Below are 24,739 nucleotides of genomic sequence, written 5' to 3' on the forward strand. Positions count from 1 at the left end.
TTTCCAAAGTGAAACTATGTTTCACTGTTTTACTTACATATCATTTAGATTATTAATTTGTTGGCAAAAATATGTACATTATGTCTAGGTAAATCAGAGATTTAATTATTTTCCATGACATCATCATAAAAGGCAATGAACACCTATTGAAAGAAACATGATCATAATTTAATCCTGTGCATACATATATAAATTGTAACTAACATTTTGTAATAATACTTTGCAGTTTTATAGTGCCTTCCATGTGAGGATCTCAAAGTGTTTTACAAATATTAATTATTTAAGCCTCACAACATCTTGGTAAAGTAGGGAAGTGTTAGTAGCCTCATTTTAAGGCGCAGTGTTGATCAGTTGGCCATATACCTGCGCATTCAAAAGTTTGAATGGGTTTCTTTTAAGTTCAACCTTTACTTTCAGTTTCCTGGTTTAGGCTTGATTGGTTTGTTTTTTTCAGGAGGTTTGGAGCATGGTTGGTATTAATAATTACAGTGCCCTTATAAAGGTGTTTTTTTTAAAACCTCTATGTTATGGATATGTATTCTCAACTTTAACTTCAGTTTAACAACGTTTTTGCCTGGTACAACAGGATAAAGTATTTGGTATCTTGTAGGCTATAATATTTACAAATAAAGCTGGTAAACATTTTATTGACCAGTTCTTTTAGTTGGTTGAAAAACAGAGGAAAATTTTTGCAAAAATGGTAACATTTCTTGTACAAAAATTTGAAATTATGAAAAAATTCCATCAGCTTTCTTTCCAGGTGTGGGCACATGGGCCTGGTGGGAATGTTAAGATGAAGTACTAATACCAATGCAAATAAATTATGACTGTTCATAACACCTCATAAGAAGATCTTTCGGAAGGACATTTCTATATTTTTCAGCTTGTCGAGACTGTTATTTCCAAGTTTGGGTAGAAACGTATAAGAGTTTTATTAGATATGAAGGAATAGTCAGTGTTGGACTTTTCTGATAAAAGTACATTTATTTACATCACTGTAAATAAATAATTAAAAGGATTAAAAGATGCTTAAGTTAGTAGATCACAGTACTCTGTTATAACAGCTACTCCATTCCAACATGTCTTTGCTGGCTCATCAAAGTCCTAACAGATGGTAAATAGAACGTGTGCCAGGAATTTTCAAACACTCCCCAGGAAGTTCATCTAAATCATCAGTAAACCATTTGCACTTGAAACAGAGCAAACTCTGTTGCCCAAATGTGACCCAGATAATGTTTCTGTTATGTTTACCTATTCTGAGGATATCTTTAGGGTTTTTATTTTTTATTGCCCTTTTTGTTCTCCTACTTCCATCTGCTCCTGCAGAGCTAGGAAAATACACACAATGCTCAGTTCCTGGGCAAAAAAATATAGAAATATTTTTCCTAAGGTCAAGTCATGGCAGCCTGTGGGCCAAATACAGCTCACTTTGTTCTGCTATTTGGCCTATTGCTACTTTCACCATTAATACGGGCAGCAGGTGGCCTACAAAGACTACAGCTCCCTGGTCAGTGTCTTCCTCGGAATGGCGTTTGAACGACGGTGAGCTGGCTGAGACAAAATCATCCAATCTGACCTTTTGTCGGTAGCCCGGAAGAAACAAGCAGAAAAAGACGGAGCTGGTGCTAGATCCCTCCTTTTGCCACTCAGGTTTGCAACCTGTATTTTATCTAAGTATCTTATATGGGCCCTATCATTGTAGCATCTGAATGCCACAGACTCACTAATATATTTATCCTCACAACACCCCTGCAATGTAGGAAAGTGCTAGTATCCCTATATTACAGAAGAAGAACTGAGGCCCAGAGAGATTAAGTGACTTGCCCGAGATCACACAGGAAGTCTGTGGCAGAGCAGAACATTGAATCCCAGGTCTCTGCAGTGCCATAACCATTGGACCATCTTCAGCAGCTTCTAGACACCCCGATAGTAGCTCTAGACAAAAGCACTTCACAGCATTACTACCAGCCAGTAGATTGTAATTTTTTCTTTCATATGGGGTCCTCACCTCAATGACCCATGATTTAGCCACTTGGAGATAGGATTATTGCCATGTGCTCTTCATGGGGCTGCAGTTTCTTCGTTCTAGTCGTGACATGGTGTATTCTGAGATGTTGGCTTTAGTCTGTAAAGTCGTAAATGGGTAGAGGTCCTTGGAGAGCTGGTAGAATTATTTCATGAGTATGTTGTCATTATTCAACCAGCTCTAGGTCCTGTTCACCTCCGGGACCTTCAGGTCACACCTTCTGTTCTCTCAGGCTTTTCCAGGTGGATCTGAAGGGGAGGCAAATGGGGTGAGAGTGTCTAGGGGGGAGTAATTGGAGAGTTTTAGGTTGGAGGAGCTCAAGGTTGTTCTTAGCTTTTGGACATTGGTATGACATTATTATAAAGAGTCTACACATGACTTTGGGAGAGCACATGTTAATAAACTGAAGTACACACACATAATAAGATGGCCCATTGCTTCTGGGACCCATGGGTTGTATCTCCGTATTAAAGATGATGATAGACGCATTCCACTCCATTTTCACTGAATTAGGTAATTAGACATGGTCCTCTAGCAACTGACAAGCAGCCCATATGGCCCCCTAGTTGGACAAAGTTTGGATACCATAATTTACATAGTAACTATTCACATTTGAATTTCATAATACTGTAATTAACATACAGCTGCTGCATTTTTAACAGGTTAGGAACAATTATCACAGGGTAAACCCACAGTTGCTTTTCTCCTCCACACCAGTTTACATTGCATGGTAATTGCTTTCGGACATATCAAACATAATTACACAGTAATCTGCAAGCGCCAGTACACACTATGCAGTTACACGGTATTAAAAACAATATTAAGTTGTCGTGTCATTAAAGAGCAGTTAACTAGTATTTATGTCCTGTGTGACTTGAAGTATTACTGTAATTTCTACCACTGTGCTGACATACAACCCAACTATGGCCAGATTTTCAATGGGATTTACTGGGTGTTGAGCACTTTTGAAAACGTGGTACCTACTAACCGCAGGGGTGTAATGGTGTATCAAGAGTTATAACCACCCATGCCTGGTTTTAGAACAACTTTGTTCATTTGCCGTGTTACAGGCAGAATGCCAACCTGTTGTAATACTCATGTTGATTTGTGAATGCACCCAGGGCCAATTCCCACTTGCTCTTCTGTTGTCATGATCTATATACTGCAGTAGGACCCTATCAGATGCCCTGATTAAATTGTTTCTTCCCCTAGATGGTGACTTTTATTATTTAGGACTAGTCAAATTAACTCAGTCTGGCACAGGAATCACCCATAGGGAGCCATGGGCAATCATTATAAAATTACATCACCGTAACAGAATGTTCTGTTACAAGTTATTATATTATTTCTCAACATCGTAAGGCCCCGATTCAGCAAAGCACTCAAGCATGTGCTTAATTTTAATGACTTGACTTAGTTGTTTGCCAAATAGGGATGGAATTAAGTACATGCATAAAGTTCAGCCAGTGCTTAAGAGGTTTATTGAGTTGAGAAACAATAGTACCAACTCGTAACAGAACAAAATGTTGGAGTGCTTTGATTAACCAGGTCCTGAAAACAAACAAAATATTTGCAGACATTTCGGTGAATAATTTCTAGCAACATTTTAAAAATCAGCATTTTCTAATGGGCCTATCTTTTTAGTAAAAAGATTTCAATCAGCTCTGTATGAAACTGAAATATAAGTGGCTACAGTAAAATTTGCTTAAACATTTAACTATGGAGATTCCTGTGGGGTTTGCCATACTCCTGTCACTCGATGCTGAAGAAACATCACTCCTGAAACAGCCTGAGGTTGAGGTTACATTGATTTAGGTTGACTCGTGCCCTCAAAATGTATGTAAATTCTATACCTCTTGTTGCTTGCATTCATATCCTTTCTGGGTCTGATCCAAAGCCCACTGAATTTAATAGGTGTCTTTCCACTGATTTCAATGGACTTTCTATCAGGTCCTCCTTAACTTCAAAATCTCAAGTACATAGGTTATTATTTTTCTTTTTATAAGTCTTCCTTTGCCCACTAATTGTTACTTTTTAAAAAAAATTGCTTTAAGTAAAACAGAAATCATAAATCAGTATACCAGAGGTACCCGCATTTTAATGAACATTGAAAAAGATCCATAAAAAAGGGAAAGATTGCTTCATTACAATAAATGTTATTACTTTAATCATCTAAACCAAAAGAATAAATGGAGAATATTACCTTATAATTTCTTGTCGTTTAATGCAGCCCAATCCTTCCATAACTTTATTCCTCAGGGGTAGTAATTGGAGCCTGAATGAGGAGCAAGAGGGAAAAGCATCCTGTAATTATTCTTTTGAATTTGAAAAAGGATTTCAGTTCAGCCCGTTCATGACCCTTTTGCATTTGCTTTCCACAAACATTTGATCAGCAGAGTTTTGCTAGCACGAATGGTCATAGAAAATGAATTCAAACTTGAATATTCAGCCAAAGCAAATAAATTATATATTTGATTCTAATATTCAAACTTCAAAATGCACCCTGGGGTGGTAAGCTAGTTACAGCATGTTAAGCATTGGATAAATCCAAAAGAAATATTAATAAAACAAATCATCTAAGCAAGGAAGAGAACCAGTACCATGATTTAGGTCGCTAGCCAACAAAGCACAAATGCCAAAGTGCATTTGCCACCAATTGCTTGTGAACTAGTCGCACTATGGGAAAAAATCCTGTACAATGAATACGTTAAGAACGATCAGTTTGCAATTGCATCATACATTTTGGGTAGATTGTCACAGCGCTCTCTCAGCCACACAGGGGAGCAAAGGCACCCTCCTCCCTATTCCCCTGCTCAGATTGTGACTTCAGCTACAACCCGATATTCCTTGCAAGCAAGTGGGTGGGGCATGAGAGGAGCCCTGGCTATGGACTGCCCCATATAAAATAGTTGACTCCTCTCTTCCCCCGGACTAAGCGTCAGGAGCCGGGAAGGGATTGTGACTGCCTGAGTAACAATTCATTCGCTGCTCCTGGGATGACCCAGGTTGTTCTTCCCCTTCCTAGCGAATCAGTCTAGCCTTCTGTGCACAGCAGAGGCAAAATCTGAAAATTAAATTATTTGCCTTGCATTATTCACTCAGGTCAAGGTGCAGGCAATGGGCCTGATTTTTAAAGGTAATTAGGTGCCTAAAGATGCACCTAGGCACCTAGTGCGATTTTCAGAGGAGCCTGGATGTCTGACTCCCCAATGGGAGCTGAATATCTGCATCTTTAGGTGCCTAAATGCCTTTACAGATCTGACCGTATGGCCCGAATGTGCTGCTCTAGTAGCATTGCCTAGTGGGGAGGATGCTAGAAGTGCTGTGACACACAAGGGAGACTAGAGGTGGTTACCACGCTGAGCAGAACCTTGTGCTCCTGTTTAACCCCGCCCCCAACCCCCCCAAGGTTTGCATGACCCCAAACTCTGTGCAGGAAGAATTTGGCTGGAGTCGTGTATTACGCCTTGTGTGACCCTATTATACATAAAGCGGAGGAGGACTGGTAGGAAGTTGTGTTCAAGGATCCCATAAAGGGCGGAGCGCACAATACAGAAGGGGCAGCCCTAGGAGAGCGGGAACAGCAGCAGCTTTGTCTCTGGATTCTGGGCTGCTGTGTGGGCAAAATGGCACCCCAGAGGCTGTTCTAGCTGATGGTAGCCTCCCCAGAGCTGCCTATGGGCTACACAGCCGCCTGGAATCCCCCATAGTGCTCAGCGCCATGGGCACGCACCCTCCCAGCGCTACACCCCCTGCGGGGGGAGGGGCAATATAATGTTGATTCCATTGGCCCTACTTTTCTCCTGCTCTGAAGGAATTCTCCCTCAACCCCTTGCAGCACCCATATGGCCCTTAGATACCACTGCAACAGGGACCAGAATCAGCCTCTGAATCAGCCAACCAACTACTTGTGTTGTGTTGGTCTCATTTGGGTTATTCCCAATGCACGACCGCTCGCGAAGGGCCTCGCTGCAGGAGATCACAACAGGACAAGAGAAGAGCTGGTGACAGGACTATGAAGATGGCTCTACCCATTAGAGAGAATACAGCATGCAGTTACCTTTAGCTCTTCAGTCCCTGCCACCAGTGCACATTCTGATCTGTAGCCAACACGCTGAGCTCTGTCGGACATAAACTTAGGAAACAGCTGTCTGATCAAAGGGCTGCAGTGCACAGTCTGCGCTTAATGGCTGGCAGGTGTTGGGTCATATCTCCGCCTAGCCCTCCCAGGGCCACCTCCCTTTCCTCTCCCCCAGCCTGCCACCATGTAGCGGCTCTCCCCTGTCATACAATAGGCAAGCCCTCTCATCCGAGGACTGGTCAGCCACCATCCAGACCCATGCACCTATCCCTTCTGCTATTGAGCACCTGCCTGGGGAAGCTGTGTTGCTTCCCTTCCCTTGACTGCCCGTTCGGCAGCCCCGGCTTCCTGCCTACTTCTCAGCACTCACTATGGGGGTTCCCCACATTCACCTGCCTGCCTCTTCTGCTCCCCATTACACCTTTTCCACCAATGGCTCCTGGTTGTTCGGTGTGACCACTTGGGACTTCCTCACACAGATATCACGACTCATCCCACCTGCTCAGGAAGTGCCCATCTGCCATGATTCCTGCTGCAAACCAGCCGGAGAGAAAATTGAGGGGGGTGAAAGGGTCAATTCCTATACTTTCAAAGTTCAAGCTGACTGTCTAACTGACTCCTAACGCTAGCTTGCAGTCAAGCTGAGTGAAAATAACAACAGTTTTAGTTTACAACCATCCTTATTTCATGTGCAGAGTTTATACAATGGAAAATAAAAGCCAGAGCATGCAAAGTACAATCATTTCTCTCTAATGGTATGGAAATTGCTTCATTATTACTGGAAAAACGTGAACTCCTTGTGCACGTTTTATGTGTGTGTATGTGCTATGCATTGCACTGCAAAGGGTGCAACGGTGGAATCCAGAAATAAAAGAATGACTCAGAGGCTGTAGGCTCGATGAGTCAGTCAGCACTGTTGTTGTTTTCAAACGAAAAGGAGGGCGCACAATATGGAAAATAATTATCAGTACCACTGTGCTGCAACAAACTTGTCATCTACTGCAGTGGCACTCTGGTGAGACTGCCCCCGGGAATTCTATATTCAGTACGGGGCACCTTATTACCAGGAAGATGGAGACAAACTAGTGGGAGTTCAGAAAAAGAACAACATCTGTGATTAAGGGGGCTGGTGGGATTGGCTTAAATGGAAAGACTGAAAGAACTTAGCATTGTGTATCCTGCAGCCCTTTCTCACGCAAGAATCAAAGGGACTATTTATGTGATCAAGAATTTTCCAGGATCAGGCTTTTAAATATGGATAGCTGGCTATATGACAACTAAGGGAGGAGGGATATGATAATTGCCTGCACATGTTCCAAGGAGAGGGAATAACTGCAGAACCTCCTCAGAGAATGGAGGTTGTTCGTAACTCCAAAATGTTCGTAACACTGAACAAAACGTTACGGTTGTTGTTTCAAAAGTTTACAACTGAACATTGACTTAATACAGCTTTGTAACTTTACTGTGCAGAAGGAAAATTCTGCTTTTAACCAGCTTAATTTAAATGAAACAAGCACAGAAACAGTTTCCTTACCTTGTCAAATCTTTTTTTTTTAAACTTTCTCTTTATTTTTTAGTAGTGTACATTTAACACAGTACTGTATTTGCTGGGGGGGGGGGTTGATCTCTGCTGCTGCCTGATTGTGTACTTCCAGTTCCAAATGAGGTGTGTGGTTGACTGGTCAGTTCATAATTCTGGTGTTCATATCTCTGAGGTTCTATTGTATTCTGGGTGATACAAGGGGACATGACTAGAAGCAATGGGATGAAATTCAGAATAGAAAAATTTAGACTTAATATCAGGAAAAGAATTCCTAACAATGGAATAATCTGCCAAAGGAAGAAGTGGAAACTCCATTGCTTGGGACACTTAACATCAGACTGGGCAAAGCACTAAAAAATAGTAGGATGTAATGCAGGAATGGTGCACTGGGGATCGGCTAGATGACATGCAGTAACAGCAACTAGATATTATGTTGAGGAGCACATTAAAGAATACCATAGACGGGTAGAAAAGATGTATTATCTAATCTATCTTTAATTTCTATGCTCCTGTGATTTCAAGAGCTGGAGAACAACTGCATGAGCCAAAGAAATTGAAGCAAAACATAAGATAATCCTTGCATATCATTCTGGGCTCACTCCTGATTTCTGTTAGCTAGAATGATACCATTGACTGCGCTGGTACTGACTGCAGAAATCGCACACATGGTATGATGTTTGTTCTGTGACATTGCACCCATATGTTACTGTATAAAACTTCATCATATAATGATCAACTGTCATGAGGCAAATGCCACATGCAAAGCCCAGTAATTACAATGGCACTTAGACATTAGTGATTAGAAATACAATAGATTAGACAGCCAGACAGGAGAGAGATCTTATTCTACAGATCTCCATTATTCCAATTTTACAGCAGTTTTGAGAACTTTCCTGGTATAGCCCAAGCACGTCAGCATTTACTTTGTAATAGGCCTAAGCATTACTTACAAAACACACTAATTTAAAGAAGATACGTTTAACAAAAGGTAAATGACAGAATAAGTCCGTTACTATCCTACCTTTAAAAAAGGTCCAGCTAGTCCACAAAGGATATACTGCACGTCTGACTTGGCCTCAGGAAGCACTGTGTCTAATGCCATCAAAATCGACCCTTTTTTATTCACCAAGATACATTATGGACTCACTCCAGCCTTCACAAGTGCAGTAGTTTATTGTATAGGGCAACCTGAGGGCAGGATTCAGTTGTATGAACCAAATGAAGTGTAAGTAACACCATAGGTGCTGAAACTAAAGGTGCGGGGGGAGGGGCAGCTGCACCCCCTGGCTTGAAGTGGTTTCCATTGTATACAGGGTTTACAGTTTGGTTCAGTGGCTCTCAACACCTCCATGATAAAAATTGTTCCAGTAGCACTGAGATTCTAATAGGAGATGTGCTTTGCGCATCATGGGGTATCCTGGAAAATTTGCTACTGAATCTCTCCAGCTCAAATAATTTGGTCTGTCCTCTCCTTGATACCTATGTGTATATATGGAGTCTAAAAGTATCTATGTGAGGAACAGACATTTGAAAATAATAGGCTCTTCAGTCTAGCAGACAAAGGAATAACAAGATCCAATGGCTGGAAGTTGAAGCTAGACAAATTCAGATTAGCTAAAAGGCACACATTTTTAACAATGAGGGTAACAGCCATTAAAACAATTTACCAAGCGCGAGGTGGATTCCCCATCACTGACAATTTTTTAATCAAGATTGGATGTTTTTCTAAAAGATTTGCTCTAGTTCAAATTGGAATTAATTCAGGGAAGCCGTATGGCCTGTCTTATGCAGGAAAGTCAGACTAGAGGGTAACAATGGTCCCTTCTGGCCTTGTAATCTAGCCAGGTACCAATCTATTGAGGATCAGGAATATAGGAATTGTCACCCTGGATCTAGTCCAGTATCTTGTCTCTGACACTGGACATCATGAAAGGAACCCTGCAGTAGGCAGTTATGGAAAGTTTCTAGCTTTCTCACATGGATCAAAGGGAAGCTAGATCCCATTGGCTTTTCTTTTCTTTTTAATATTGAGAAACAAATAATGTGTATAACAGGGAAAGAATTTGGTCATTCTCAGAATAATGTTATGAGTAGCTCTGTTATTATATAGCTGTGTCATTAGTCACAGGATGAAATCCAATTCTAAAGTCTAATCCTGAGCTCAGATACACACGTACGCCTCACGAAAAAGTGCCTCAATCTGTGCTTTTGAGAGATGCAGGGAAGCCTGTGCATTAAGCAGCAGCTCTGTATGATCCCAGTGCCACATGTGTCTTCCTCATCTGTATCTGACTGGGCTCCAATCTGATGTGGTTTGACCCCACGTGAGAGGCCTTAGCTTTGCATCCCAGTTATTCATTGCCTATGGTCTCCCCTGGGCATATTAGGAACAAATATGCCGAGTGGAAATTACTGTATACACATGAGGAAATAAACAACATGCACGAGTCTCCTCCAAAGCATATTCAGTAAGGAGCTGCCTTGCCGATGTGTCATTTGACACAGCTGTCAGTTAAAGCAAAGACCCAAACATGAAATCCAGCCCTTGGGGGACACCATGTGGTTTGGGGACACTCTCCGGGGCATTTTGTCTCTATTCATCAATAAATGGCTCACACTCGTCCACACCTTCTAACGGATGTATAAAGCTCCACTTGGTACTTCAGTGCCATATGGAGAGCCCAGTTTTCAAAAGTAGGCACATGTGAAATTAATTGCATGGCACATGTCATTGTTTCAGCTGGAACATGCCTTTTGCTTCACTGGCACATATGCGACATACTACAAATTCCTTGCCATCCTTACTGGTTATCATTTGGGGCCAATGATATTGTGACTTTGCAAAAGGCCCAGGACAGACGTTACATGATATGGAGCCAAACGGTGATATGGAACCTGTTTGAGATATGCTGTGGAAGATGATTGCTCCCTCGTGTGCTCCCAGTGACTTCAACCGTCACTGTGTTATCTGAGCACCTCCCCCTAGTGCATTCAGATTATCCACTGGGGGCCTGAGGTTTCAGGGACTGAATTAAGTCTATTGAGGTGGACAAGATTGGTGCAGAAAGCTGCTGGGAAAGCGATTTTAGGTCACCATATAAGCAGGAAGAATATGGTGCATTGTGTGTAGAAAACAAGTATCTTAAAGGGACTGTGAATGGGTTCCCTCTTCCACTCCAGGAAAAGCCTGGCTGATAAGACCTGTTGGTGAATTAAGCAGCACACGGGTACACCAAAGTACCGTCACCATGTTTGTTTACTGTGTCTCCTTCATAAACCCCAGTACAAACTAAAAACACATAGTAACAGAGAATTCTTTCCCATGTTTCTGGCTGGTGGGTCTTGCCCACGTGCCCAGGGTCTAACTGATCGCCATATTTGGGGTCAGGAAGGAATTTTCCCCTGGGTCAAATTGGCAGAGACCTTGGGGATTTTTCGCCTTCCTCTGCAGCATGGGGTATGGATCACTTGCAGGTTTAAACTAGTGTAAATGATGGATTCTCTGTAACTTGAAGTCTTTAAACCATGATTTGCAGACTTCAGTAACTCGGCCAGAGGTTAGGGGTCTATTACAGGAGTGGGTGGGTGAGGTTCTGTGGCCTGCAATGTGCAGGAGGTCAGACTAGATGATCATGATGCTCCCTTCTGGCCTTGAAGTCTGAGGCTGTGAGTAAAAGTTATGAGAAGCTCCTTTCCTGCTCCCAGGGTTAGCCTTTTATACTTCCTGCTTTCCTACCTGGTCTCTCCAGCTGGTGAGCTAATTACCTCATTAACTCATCAGATTACCAGCAAGTGTAAATGCTCCCTTCTATCCTAACCACACCCCGTGCCCTGCGTGTTCTAAGTGACCAGGGTGCTGGCTTCCAGAGAGCCCAATTTGAAGCTGTTAACAGCACCCTGTCATGGGGACAATTGCAAGTGCAAAAATGGTAGAACATGGGCCCCTCTGGGCTGAGGTGAACAATAGCACACAGGCAACAGGGTAGAACATGGGCCTCTCCAAGCTACTGGTAGAACTGTCTTCTATACAGGTAGAACACGGGCCCCTCAAAGCAACTGAAAAGCAAACTTTAAAGCCCCTTGGCTGTGGTATCAGTTCTGCTGCTCCAGTAAGAGATATCCCAAAAAAAATGTGTGGTTCATGTCTGTGTTCAAATGCTTAGAGTCAGCTCTTATCCTTTCTGGAGCAGCTTCTGATTCATAGCAACCAACACCAAAATGCATGAACCTGTTCACATACACAAGGACACAGAAGATTACTGTGGAGGAAGAGACAAAGCACAAAGTAACCCACCTATTGGTGACTTCAGACCACCCTTCCAAACTGTTGTTTCACAGTAACTTTGACTACCTATTATTTTATTGGCTCATATCACGTCCTTATGGCTTCAATTTATTTTTTGGAAAACTCACCCCGCATTTAATTAGTTTATAGTTCGTTCCAAGTTTTGCTTATCCAGCTTTTTTTTAAGTTTTTATTTTGATGTTTAGCATTTGCCTCAGCAACATCTGGAACCCCTTTATGGAAGCGTATTGTTACTTTTACTGCTTGTGCAGCTTTATTAAATCATCTGAGTATTAATATTGAAAGTGTTCATCTGGGTCTAATTAGGACTACTCTGAGTGATGTGGCAGCTAAACTGTGCCTACGAGCTAATTGTTCAGGGACACAAAGTTCTGAAGGAACTTTGGTGGGTTTCTTACACTTATTTTTACTTGTTAAAAAAGAGAAGGTGTTCCTGCCATAATCTCTCTCAGAAAAGATAATGGAATCCATGCAAAACATAGTTTAAGACAATCTCCACAGAATTTTGACTCAATGCAACATTATTTATGGATCTTATTTACATACTTATATTAGACTTTTTTTAAAAAATTGATATTTGCCTTGATTTCTTCATTGTGCAGTACAAATGACACTGTCAAATCGTTAGTTCCTCCACAGGCACTGGTACAATATTGTCTGGTTAAACAAGCTGAGACCCTGAGCCTGGAAATCAGAAGGAATGCACAGAATCTGACTGCATGTGGTGTTTTGCAGGGTAGGGGCATAAACAACAAACCAAACTAAATCATTCTTTAGAGAATGGGGTATGTCCACACATGCGCGCGCACGCACACACACACACTTCAGCAACTGTTATAACTGCACGTAGTTCATTCACTATTCCATTCCAGGATTTACAGTCACAAAACATTGTTTCCAAGCAAACACATAGTGAGCAACGTCACAGTTTCAGAGCAAACTGCACCTGTACAGACGCTCCCCGGGTTACGCAATACCCGACTTACACAAATTTGCACTTACAGAAAAAGTTCCATAAGCCAGAAATAGGATTTTCGAGTTGCAGAAATGTTTGCGTAACGTACGGGTATACATTTCCGACTTAGGCAAGGCTTTCTGGAACGGAACGATTGCGTAAGTCGGGGGGCGTCTGAATTCCCCCTCTGTAGTCCATCAAGGGCAACTACTTCAGGCTTCCAGACATCACCTCTGTTGGGCGGAGAACCTCATCTCACCTTCCTCCTGACTGTGGATTTAAAGGCTGCACAGCTCCCTGCCTTACCCTGTGCAATCCCCAGCAAGCCAGACTGCCTAAAAGGCCAATGTTTGTGCCTGGCTTTCTTTTCAAGGGCTATAACCAGTGGATTTCCCACAACTATAAGCTATGACATAGCTCCTTCTAAGCAAACACATTTATTCTTAAAATAAAAGCATGACAGAGGAAAACATGCTAAAACAAAAGGCATGCTAAAAAGGGTGCTAGGTCACCTCTAACTCCAGCCTCAGGCTCTGCTAGGTTTTAGTCCTTCAAAACCCACAAGTGGGTTTTCCCTAGGGTTACAAGTTTATGCGGCTTAGATCCAGATCCAAAACCATTTCTTTATACAGCTTTGGCCTTTGATCTTGGCCTTCTGTGACAGGCAGTCAGTAGACAATGACCCTCACCTCAGGACATAGCTTCAAAAGGCTGGGGTTTTGCATAAGCAGAATTGCGATAATTTGCATTAATTTCTCTCTTAACACTTATTGTCCCAATATAGTCTTTTGAACTCCCAGATCTCACATCTGTCACATCTCCCCACTAGAAAGATTACATACAATCATGGCCCACAATAATATTAGGAGATCTTTCAGGGATATTGTGGGGAATTGCCACATCTGTCACAAGCAGAATGTAAACAGGATAATATGTGGACTGACATGGGGACTAATGAAATGAACACAAGACTGGAAACCAGGAGCTCCTGGTTCTGTCACTGTATCTTTTATGCCTCAGTTTCACCATCTGTAACACAAGAATAATAATGCTTATCTATCTCGTATGGGTGTGGTAACATTTTTTGAAGATAAAAAGCACCACACAGCTGTTGAGTATAATTACTGATCCACCTTCCCAACTCCTGGTGACTGCAACAGGGGTTATTCACAGGAATGGCAGTAAATCAAGCGCTATCTATTAGTGTCTTTCTTAGTAAATGGATCCAAAAATTCTAAAGGGAGGCCCCCAGATCTTCACTCATGGAATCTTTCATTTTCTTTTCATTTTACCCCCATAGCTTGTGTGCTTCCTCTCCTTTGCAGACAACGGAGGAACAATCCTCCTCTTCCGGTTTGAGTTTCCCCGGGTGGATATTTGACAGAGGCCGGCTCAAGCACTGTCTTGTTCACTAGGCTTCAGGGAGGACATCTGTAAAGAAAAGCGTAGAGCCTTCCCACTCAATCTAGTTTTTCAGCATAGCCGGTCACCAACATTCTAGCTTCGTCTCCTGAGGAAGACGGTCATCACCCAAATTATATCTGCATCACCCTCTTCACCTAGATCCCCCAGCGAGTGCTTGCAATGAGCCCTCCAGCAGCAAAGCTGGGAGCTGGATTCCAATTTCTCCACAGTTGTAGTGACAGAGGGCCAGACTCAGTTGCACTAAGACCACTCTGGTAAACATGTAAAGGGACCTTAAAGGGGGCATCAAGTATATTTACATTTATGTAAAATGAGAATCAGACCCAGAGAGAGATGAGCTGGTGAGACCCAGACCTGGATTGACTCTTTAAAGCTAAGGGGCATTTAGCGCCAGGGTTTCAGGTCAGGCCAGTTTTAGGAGGTCCAGTACCAGTGTTCAAAGCAGTGTGCTTGGAAGGTTATCCTCCAATCCTGGTCTCACTGAGGTCATCAGCAAAATCACCATTGGCTTCAATAGGGCCAGGAGCTGCCCCAAAGTGCAGAACTCTTGGTATCAGTTTGTACCGAAGTTTTATAGTAACCTTGCCTATCTTCTTGGTTTGACTCCCCCTCCCTGCCCTCCCAAATTCCCATCTCACAGCCACAATGCTGCTTCTTGGAGACGCTCTTGTTGTGTGGCATTTTAACTCTTTCATGGGTCAATTAAAAAAAAATTCCTCTTCCCAGTTTACGGAATCAACAGATTTATCTGCGCCAGCCAGGCTTCCTTCTTGGTTGTGAACCTTGGGCTCAGATCTGTAAATGGTTTATTTCTGGGTGTAAGGGTTCCAATTGTTCTTTTATTGATGCACGTCAGAGGGGCAGCAGTGCTGATGGAAGGATCACACTAGGCCCACACGATGATGTCAGAGCAGCCTGCACTCCTTAGATTTGGGAAGCAAGGAAGTTAAAATCCCTTAATGCCATGAGGCATTTTTCCACTCCCTCTCTAACTCACAGATTGTCTTTGGGGTTTTCTCTCCCAGGTGCCGGTTATGTATGTTTAGACTAATGGCTAAGGGGGTACCACAGGATGCCTTTGAGTTCACTAGTGGATAACTATGCCTGCACTTAGAGAACATCCAAGGCTAGGTTCTTTCCCCAGATGTGTGTCAATAGGAAACTCGTCCCAGGGCAGAATTTGACTTTTTCATAGAATAAACTTTAGATAATTAACAATGGAAAACTTTGAACTCCATTAGACCCGGATGAAAAGGACACAAAGATACTGGAGAAGGCTGACTTTATTCTCAGCTGAGGCACTCAGTTACCACAGTGATGGGTGTGATATCAATTCCTAGAGAGAATGTTATTACACTGGATTTTTGGCACTGCTATCCAAAATATAAAGTAACAATAACTAAGATACTTGGGGCCAGATTTTCAGGAGCGCGGAGTTAGGCACTGAAGGGAAAAGGTCGGATGCCCAAAGTGCTCAGCAGCCAGCGGATCCCATTGATAAGGACTGTACTGAGGATTGCCTTATTGAGAACAGTGGCGGCGGCAGGGTGATCAGCACAGTTGAGTACCTGGTCACTTCACTCAGGTGCCTAAATACGAGCCCTTTGGAGAAATCTGGACAAAAAGCACATTCTGCCTGGGGTACTTAAAAATTATACTTTAATATAGACAACTCGAGCAACCGAAAATTAGGACTCCGTATATATTAACTGGCCTTTTATTTTGCTACGGTCATCTGCTACTAGATTCTTTGCCATGTGTGATAAGATTAAAGGAACAAGTCCTTTCTCTGCCACAGCAAAATAAGGCACAATATCCTCCTTGGTACAACTGCGGCGTCCCCCGCTAACATACCGTAGGGCTGGTGGCATCAGTGATTCTTTTAAAGAGTTCCTGAAGTTTTTGCTACAAAGTTCTGACACGGCATTCAAAGACCTGATCCTGAAAATCCGTACTCCTGTAAGGAGTTACACAACTGAGGCAAGAGGCACCTTTGAAATCAGTGGGATGGCTCATGTGAGTAGGGACTAGGTAGGTGAGTGGGAGTTTGCAGGATTGGGGCTCTATTTTGAAAATTAAGTTTCAGGCTCGTCTTTTGGAAAAATAAACACATGAACACATGGCCAAAGTTTTCAAATCTAGGTGCCTAAAGTTAGGCTCCTAACTTAGAGTGCCCTGATTTTCAAAGGCTACGATTTTCAGAGTCACATAGGGGATTTGGAAACCCAATTCTCATTAAAATTAATGGGATGATAATATTAAGGACATAAAACCAATCATTGTCACAGCAGAATCAGGCACAGTGGGGTTTTAATGGGAATTGGGTGTCCAAATCGCTTTGGTAGTTTTGAAAATCTCATTGTGAAGTGGAGAGAGCTGACAGCTCTCATTGAAATCAGCGAGGATTTTAGATACTCAGCGCCTTTGAAAATCAGGCTGCGTTAATTCGGTGCCTATATTTGGGCCATTTTTTAAAAAAAATTATTTGACGGCTCTTTTGTTTGCCCTTTTTAAATCAAAATAAGCAGCTTTCCAACAGGAAGTTTAAATTTAGCTGAGATTTATTCCTTAACCTAAAATAGTTCCTTCAGCTCTGGTACAAAAATAAATACGATTTTGTACCCAGGCCATGTACACAGCAGCTACTGCACGCCTGCTGCAATTATTTCTTCATCGTGGTGTGTGTTTAGAAAAAAGGTCTCTGTACACAACAGTATCCTATGCTGCAGAAAGTACTACCCAAAGGCTTTCAATTAGAGGGAGGGCCTCACCTTGAAAAGTCTGGGTCCAGAGTGAAATCTGGAAACCCCTCCCACACCAAAGCTCAGCATTGTTCAGAACAGAGGTTTTGAGCTGGCCCATTAGAACGTCAGAGGCACTAGCTAACTTCAGATTCAGACCAACATTTCCAACCGCCTCATCCCATCCCTAAGTTCAGGGGCATTTGGAAGAAAGGTTGTGGTTCACTCATCTCTCAACGCCCATCAAAGGGAAAACAACACTAATCTTTAGCTCCAATATAGCACTTCTTCTCTGCAGATCTCAAAGCATTTTATAAAGTAATTTTCTTCATCTCCATTTTACAGATGGAGCAACGGAGGTCAAGTGATCACAGTCCAGGTCACACAGTAGCAGGGGTGGACGTAGCATCCCAATTAAATGGGTGCATCCTACTAAATCCAGTATAACCGTGTGACAACAAGTAGTACAAAGAGAGGATGACACAATGACAGTGCCAGGGGTGGGTGTGTGGTCTGGTGAGGGGCCCAGGCCCAGCCTCAGTGCAGGGCCAGTCCCGGTTACGCACGGCAGTGAGAGACATCCCACCGGAGATGCGATGGGGGAGGTGGCTCCACTCAGCATCTGTTCCCAGCTGTTGAGGGAGTCCCTGCCACAAGCCCAGTGCCCTGACCCCATCTTTGCCGCCTGGAGACTGGGACACACTGAGGTATTGCCTCCCCCCTGGTGCTCCCTCTGGGGAGATTTTCCCCTTTGGGCCTCTGTAGAGACTCTGACATCATTATGCAGCAACATGACCAGGAGCAGCGCCACCATGACACAGGGCCCAGGCTTTGGCGCCATGTGCAACTTCTTGTGCAAATGAGCAAATGAAGCTCCCCCTCGCCCCCACAGGGTGTTTTTGCACCCTTGGTTTTCCAATTTCTGTGGGTGGGAATCCACGAACTCCCACTAAAGCTATGCCCCTCCCCTGCTGCCTAGTGGGTCAGTAGCAGAGCCAGGAATAGAACCCAAGTCTCCTGACTCCCATCCAGTGCGCTATCCACTGGACCACACTACCTTTGGCAGCTCAGAATTTCCAGCTTTGAAATAAGCACTCTCCAGCAGGACCTGCTTCCTTGGTGCTCACGTAGCTGCAGCTGCGGTCTGTGAATTCTGGCCTAACACATTTGACCGAAGAGTTCAGTAAAGGAAAATGATTAACAAATGCACTTACAAACAGCAGAGTCAGCTCGGGCTTGTGCGCAGGCTTCCCTCTCTCCTCCTGTGGTTCTGTGAATCACACATTTTTTCATAGGCAAACTAAAGTGCCAGCTAAGACTCGAGACAAGAGTGACAAAGAAAATCAATAATTCAAAGGCTTTGTTTCTATTTGCAGCATGTTCTGCCGGGGCACGAAGAAATCTGAAGACCAACTTGTGTAAATGGTGCGACTCCACCTCCCCAGTGTGTGAGGAAAAGGTGTGCTACAGCAACTGTAATTTGAACTCCTATTGTGAGAGTCCATATGAAATCTGTGTGGCCATATGGTAAGCAACAATCCTATTACCAATGTGCTTTCTGTATGTGTGACGAAGCGGGGATTTTCCCTTGTTATGTTGTATGGGAGTCTTACTTTTGAGCCTATGTGAGTTTTACTGTTTTGCATGAATACTGTGTGCGCGCCTCAGTTTCCCTGTGTATTGCACCAATGCGTAGGTGGTGGGATAAGGGTGTATGACTTTGGCTGAGACCCCCGGGGGCAGGTGATGCTGCTCCAGCTGCAATGGCTTCGTAACCTGAGACCCAGAAGGGGGATGCAACCAGGTGATGACCAGGTGACACTTTGCCTGGGAAGCAAGACAAAGACCAGGAGGAGGAGCATCAGGCGTGTCAGAAGCCTGGTAGCTGGAACCCGGGCAGCCTGCTTGGGGGGACTGGAAGAGAGGGAGTCCAGGGTGTCCGGCCCAAGGTCCCCCAAGATGGACTTCGCTGAAAGTCACTGATTTCTGTGCTCACACATTTTGTTCTACGCTGTGTTCCTGTCGACTAATAAACCTTCTGTTTTACGCTGGTTGAACGTCACTGCTGGCTGTGGAGTTGGGGTGCAGGGCCCTCTGGCTTCCCCAGGAGCCCCGCATGGGCGGACTTGCTGCGGGAAGCACACGGTGTGGAAAGGGATGCCTCATGCTCTGAGGTCAGACCCAGGAAGGTGGAAGCTGTGGAAGCTTCTTGCCCTGGTGACAGTATGCTCAGAGAGAGGAGGCATGCTCCCCCAGAGTCCTGGCTGGCTTCAGACAGAGCAGTTCCAGAGCACTGGCCCAGTGACTCCGTGACAGTATGGTAAAAAGTTTCTGAATTATTTAAAAAAGTGCATGGAGCCAGTGCCATAAAACTAAGCAGAAATTCTAGCCCTGCACTCATACAGAGGATCCCAATGGTCCCTTCTGACCTTGGAACCTATGAATCTCCTATTCGCGATATAGGGAGATGCTGTGATTGGCTGGGCCAGGCAATTTGTAGTTTCATATTAGCTAGCAGGTTGAGATGAAGACTAGGCTCCCCGTAGTCTTCACCTTGACCTGCTAATTAGCCTCAAAGCTGCAAATTGCTTTGTCTTCACTATGGTTTTCCCTTGAGTTAGTTACCATGTGTTAGCTAACACACCTTTTTTCTAAGTGAAGACAAGGCCTTGAAGTCTGAAAACAAAACTGAATCTCTCTCTAGGGGATAGTAACCCCAAGACATTTCATTGGCTCTATCAGCAGAAGCCCACAGTTGCCGGAGAAACCAAAACAGCAGCATTAATCGTCTCACATGGAATCGAACTGTAAATACTCATAGCAAATCACTCACCTCGTCTGGTGAGGAAGTCACCCGGTGGCCACAGGATAACAGTTCCTTATTAATAACTCACTAAGGAAGAGGTAGGTATGTTTCTGTGAGCTGTGAAAGAGTCGGTGGTATGAAAGCCCGTCACGACACAGCCACACCTCTCTTTCCTCATCCTCATCAGCATCTTCACTTGCCAGGAGCTTGTTAGCACTTTATCTTATCCTGCCCTGGCAAGCTGTTAGCAGGCAGTCGCCACAGAGGATACAGCTTGTTCTGTTTTGTGGAATTCAGATGTCCTGTGTGAAGACCCCCCGGAAGACATTGACCTCTCAGGGGCAAATCCACTGAAGTCAATTCAGACTCCTACTGCCTAGAGTGGGCTTTAGATCCCATCTTCTGTTGACAAAGGCACATTTAAGCAACTTTTCCTCGTGTTTTGTTTGGTACCCAGCTTTATATCAATCGTTTTTCTCCTGTATGCTCCAGGTCTAAGTGACAAGTTCACCCCCAAAATACAATCTTGTTCTCCATGACCCAGAAGGGAGATCATTATTGTAACTTTCTGAATTATTTTCCTCAAGGTTATTGGGGGCCCCCTGATGTGCTAGGTCAGGTGTCCTTCGGCATTCAGGTTTCAGGATTGTAGTTCAGTTTTCCACATAGGCTAGTGGCTAAAGAAGAGCAGATCTGGGTTCTATCCCTGGCTCTACCACTGACTTTCTGAGCAACGTTGAACAAGTCATGGAACCTCTGTGTGCCTCACTTTCCCCACTTGGCAATCCCAGGATGGGAGATGCTAGCGAGTGTAGAACATCATGAGTGCAAAGGTAATTATGTCTATAGTTTCCTTATGCACAGGAACTCCCAGGATGCATGACCTAGCCTCGTTTTTTCAAGGTCTCCATATGGTCTCCAGTGCCTTGATGCCTGAAATCTGTTTGTTAGTAAAAACAGATTGCCACAGAGCAGCAGCCCAGTCCAACCCCACTGAAGCAAATGGGCTTTGGAACAGGCATTCGATCTCTTAGAAGCACATTGCATTCACCCACTTTGGAGAGACTTGGGGTGGGTACCTTCAGTCTTCACCCCCCACGAGTGGGGAAAGCATCCAGCTGACAACTTGCCGATTGCAGGGTTTTTTTTGCCACTCTTGGTGCAGAGCATGGTGGAGGCCCGTCTGGAAGAGTTACATGTTCACAGTCCTAGCAGCGGTAAATGTGACTTGGTAAAAGTGCCTGTTTTCACTGGAGGTTGTGGCATGGTTACCTCAGTCACTCTCTGGGCCTGGCTTTGCATTGGCTTTTCATTTCCTTCCAAATCTGTGTTCTTGAAACGCTGATAAAAGCTGTTTTTGAAAGAAAAACCCAAGAGTCCAAAGAAAACACGACGACTCAGTTTTGTGGTTAAGCTCTTCCCCCTGGAGACCATTGTCAGTGCTCTCTGCAAAGCGCCGGGACGTGCATCTAATTCTGGAATGCTGCTTTCACAGTTACTAACAGGAAACCATTCTATTAGCTGTTAAATAGATATGGCTCTATACCGTGCACACACATGCGCCACCCATTAGAATTGGAACAATCTCCCAGTTCATAGCTGCCAAGCTCCCACCCTCCTCTCCTTAAAAAAAAGTCTGAGACCTTATGAGGCACTCCAGCTGTATTGACCATGCAACACGGTACAGCCATGGAGAGGGGCTACTATTGCCATGTATGTTACTCACCATCCAGCCCTGTGTACATCTGTGGTGCTATACAAAGGACGCTATTTTGCGCTTTGACAGCACCGTCTGTCCAAGGATCTCAGGGTGCTTTGCTGACATTTAGTTCACAATACCCATGAGATGAGATGAAGTACAGACATACAGAGAATTTAAGTATCCAAATCACACAGGGAGTCTGTGGCAGAGCCAGGAATATTGTTCTGGTCTCCTGACTCCCATTCCTGTGTCTCAGCCCCAAGACCATTTTTCTGCCCCTTATAATGAATACTGGTATATGCACAAATTCATACTGTTCCCTGTCAGAGCAGTATCAAGCCCCTCGTCTTCAAAGATCTTCACAAAGTTGCTCCCCTTCTGACCTCTCTGCTCTTACCCTGATCACCTTTTCACTTAGCCCAAGTTGCTTCCCTGGGGATGCTTTCTTTGTATTTTTTGCCCACATCCACCTTCAGACCTTATTTTGTTCTGACTGATTTCCCAAGAACAATGTCACACACTAGCTTCCACGTCCCAGACCTTCAAAAAGGTATCTAGGCTCCTAACTTCTACTGATTACCTTTGAGGATCTGGGCCCAAGTGACTACCTAATCATAGTGTCCTAATCAGATACTACAGTGATGGAGGCCATATACCAAGACAGATTCTTGTCCCTATTGGTCATTCTAATCTATATAGGTTCTCATACAATGTTTATCTACCTAGTTTCTGAGCCCAGGCATCCTCCTCCTAAAACACTTGTCCGAACCCACTTCTCAAGGAGTGTTAGATTCCTATCGGCTTGGATACTTTTGAAATAACTTAATTCAATAACAAAGTAACATTTGGTTGCCACCAAGACACATGCACCAAGCATCCAAGGGCCTACATAACCATATGTTCTCTCTTACCATTTCCTGTTTGTTCTCAGTTTAATCTAATCTTCATCTGTATTGTAAAGCACTATGTATATTGTGATGATATACAAGCAATAAACAATAACTAAAAATGGACCCCAAGCTATTGAATTTGGATCTAGATTGGATTTCCATTGACTTTAACAGGCTGTTTGACATCATAACATGACATAACATGACATAGTATAGAATACTAATTTAAAATAAAACCTCAAAGTACAGACTACTGCTATTATAGCTTTGGCCCAATTCTGCCAACCTTATTCATGTGAGTAATTCCACTAAAATGAGTGCAGCTTCTCGAGTGAGTTTTCAGGATCAGGTCCTTAAATATTTTAACTATTCTTATTGTTGACTAAAACAACACAGCTACATGGGATGCAGAAAATTCATCAACATTTAATTCAAAATGTATGCTGTTCAAACAAATGCATTAATTCCAGAAAGTGAAATCTCTTGAGAAGTCAATTACTACTGATATTATAATATGATTTCTATAAGAACGGCCATCTGGATCAGACCAAAGGTCCATCTAGCCCAGTATCCGGTCTTCTGACAGTGGCCAATGCCAGGTGCCCCAGAGGGAACGAACACATCAGCTAATCACCACAATCACCTACTGGACATGCTCAGGGCCCTATTACCTGCACGTTATAATTTTGTCAATCAAAAGGTCAAGACATCTTTAGAAGCAGTAAAGAGTGTCCAAAGGCTAGTTATGTCCTCTATAGAATGAAGTCAGATATGGTCATTCAAGGATGAAATGTTAAACCTAGCAATAGCAATACCTAAAGATGCCGGTAGGTGCCTAAAGACCTTTAAAAATCTGGCCCTGAGACACTTTAGAAAATATTCCACAACGTCCTTGTTAAAAAGGCTGGCGATCTAGGGTACTAAAAGTAAATGAACTCTGTCCATTAAAAATATTGTTTAACTAGAGCATTGTACAACTCTAGGATTGATTACATTATAACACCTCATATAAAAACATCAAGAATTATTCCTCTGATAAGGTTTATTGCATGCATTTTCAGGACATTGCTCACTGTATTACCTGGGTGTAGTTAAATGGTGCAGTCATGTTTAAAAAAAACAACACTGCCGTTGCCTTCTGCATAGAAACCCACTGAAGGGGGAAAAATTCTCCTGGAACCTCCAAGACATCAAGGTCTCTGTTTCCTCTGAGTTGTCCCATTTGGAGTAGGGAGAAACAAGGATATTTGCCCCTTTAGATCCATGGCTGTTCTGAGATCCACAGGGAAATCCTGCATTCCAAGACCCTTCACAATGTTCCCTAGATGTCCACTCCCATCTTTCATGGCAGTACAGCTCTTTCCAGAGCCACTGTCCTTTGTAGGCCCCCTGCTGGCGGGTGGCTACCCCTGAAGTCTCCCTCAGGGGATGTCTGGAGGGTAAATACCAGGAGTTAATGCTCAGAAGGGACATCACCCATTCTTTCTGTTCAGTAGTTACTCAGTAACTGAATCCGTTATGTAAACATGGGCACAACACACATATTGGGCATGCTCAGGGCCCTATTTCCTGCATGTTATAATTTTGTCAAATCAAAAGGTCAAGACATCTCTAGAAACAGTGAAGAGTTATCCAAAGATTAGTTCTGTCCCCTGTGGAATGAAAGCCAGACATGGGGTGGTCATTCAAGGACAGCATGTTAAACCTAGCAATTAAACCCCAAACTTGGTGACCAACTGAGGAAGAGTCCAGAAAATACCATTTATTGGCTCCACCTGAAAAAGAAGAATGAAATACAAGTGCTTATCCAAGTACCTTCTTCTGAGTGAACATTTTTATCAGCTAAATTACTGGCACATCTTGGAGAGCAGAGATTTGGATCACCATCACCACCGGTTGCAGACATATCATTGTAATTAAATATTATCATCTCTAGGTGCTACCACAACACAATTGTTGGACCCCGCACAAGTTTCTCTTTGGGAACCTGTGACAGCATTCATTTGTAGTGATACAGAAACAGCTTCTAAAAAAAAAAAAAAAGAAAGAATTAATTTGGCACAAAAGTTTACACAGTGCTTAAGAGGAGTAGATTTAAAATAGCAAAGAGACCCACTCGCATATTGCCTTACCTAAGCTTAACCTTTCTATCTGTAGCTTCAGCCAGTCTGGCTTATTCCCCATCTCAGAGTTGGGAGAAACAACCCACTCTGCTTGCAGCTCTCTCCCTGTCTCTGAATGGCTCAGTTACACAGTCAGCCTTT

The 24,739-nt window shown here is 43.4% G+C and overlaps 1 protein-coding gene across 1 annotated transcript in view; it reads left to right on the forward strand.

The window, feature by feature from the left end:
• LOC112117773 (TGF-beta receptor type-2-like) overlaps nucleotides 1–24,739 on the forward strand; it is a 52,623-nt gene that overhangs the window by 14,301 nt on the left and 13,583 nt on the right. Inside the window, exon 2 of the mRNA XM_029910508.1 lies at nucleotides 18,454–18,604. Coding sequence (XP_029766368.1) covers nucleotides 18,454–18,604 — 151 coding nt within the window. The remainder of the gene's footprint in view (nucleotides 1–18,453; nucleotides 18,605–24,739) is intronic.

The sequence above is a fragment of the Terrapene carolina genome, unplaced genomic scaffold (assembly GCF_002925995.2).
Source record: "Terrapene carolina triunguis isolate 2854851 unplaced genomic scaffold, T_m_triunguis-2.0 Scaffold62, whole genome shotgun sequence".
NCBI lineage: Eukaryota > Metazoa > Chordata > Testudines > Emydidae > Terrapene > Terrapene triunguis.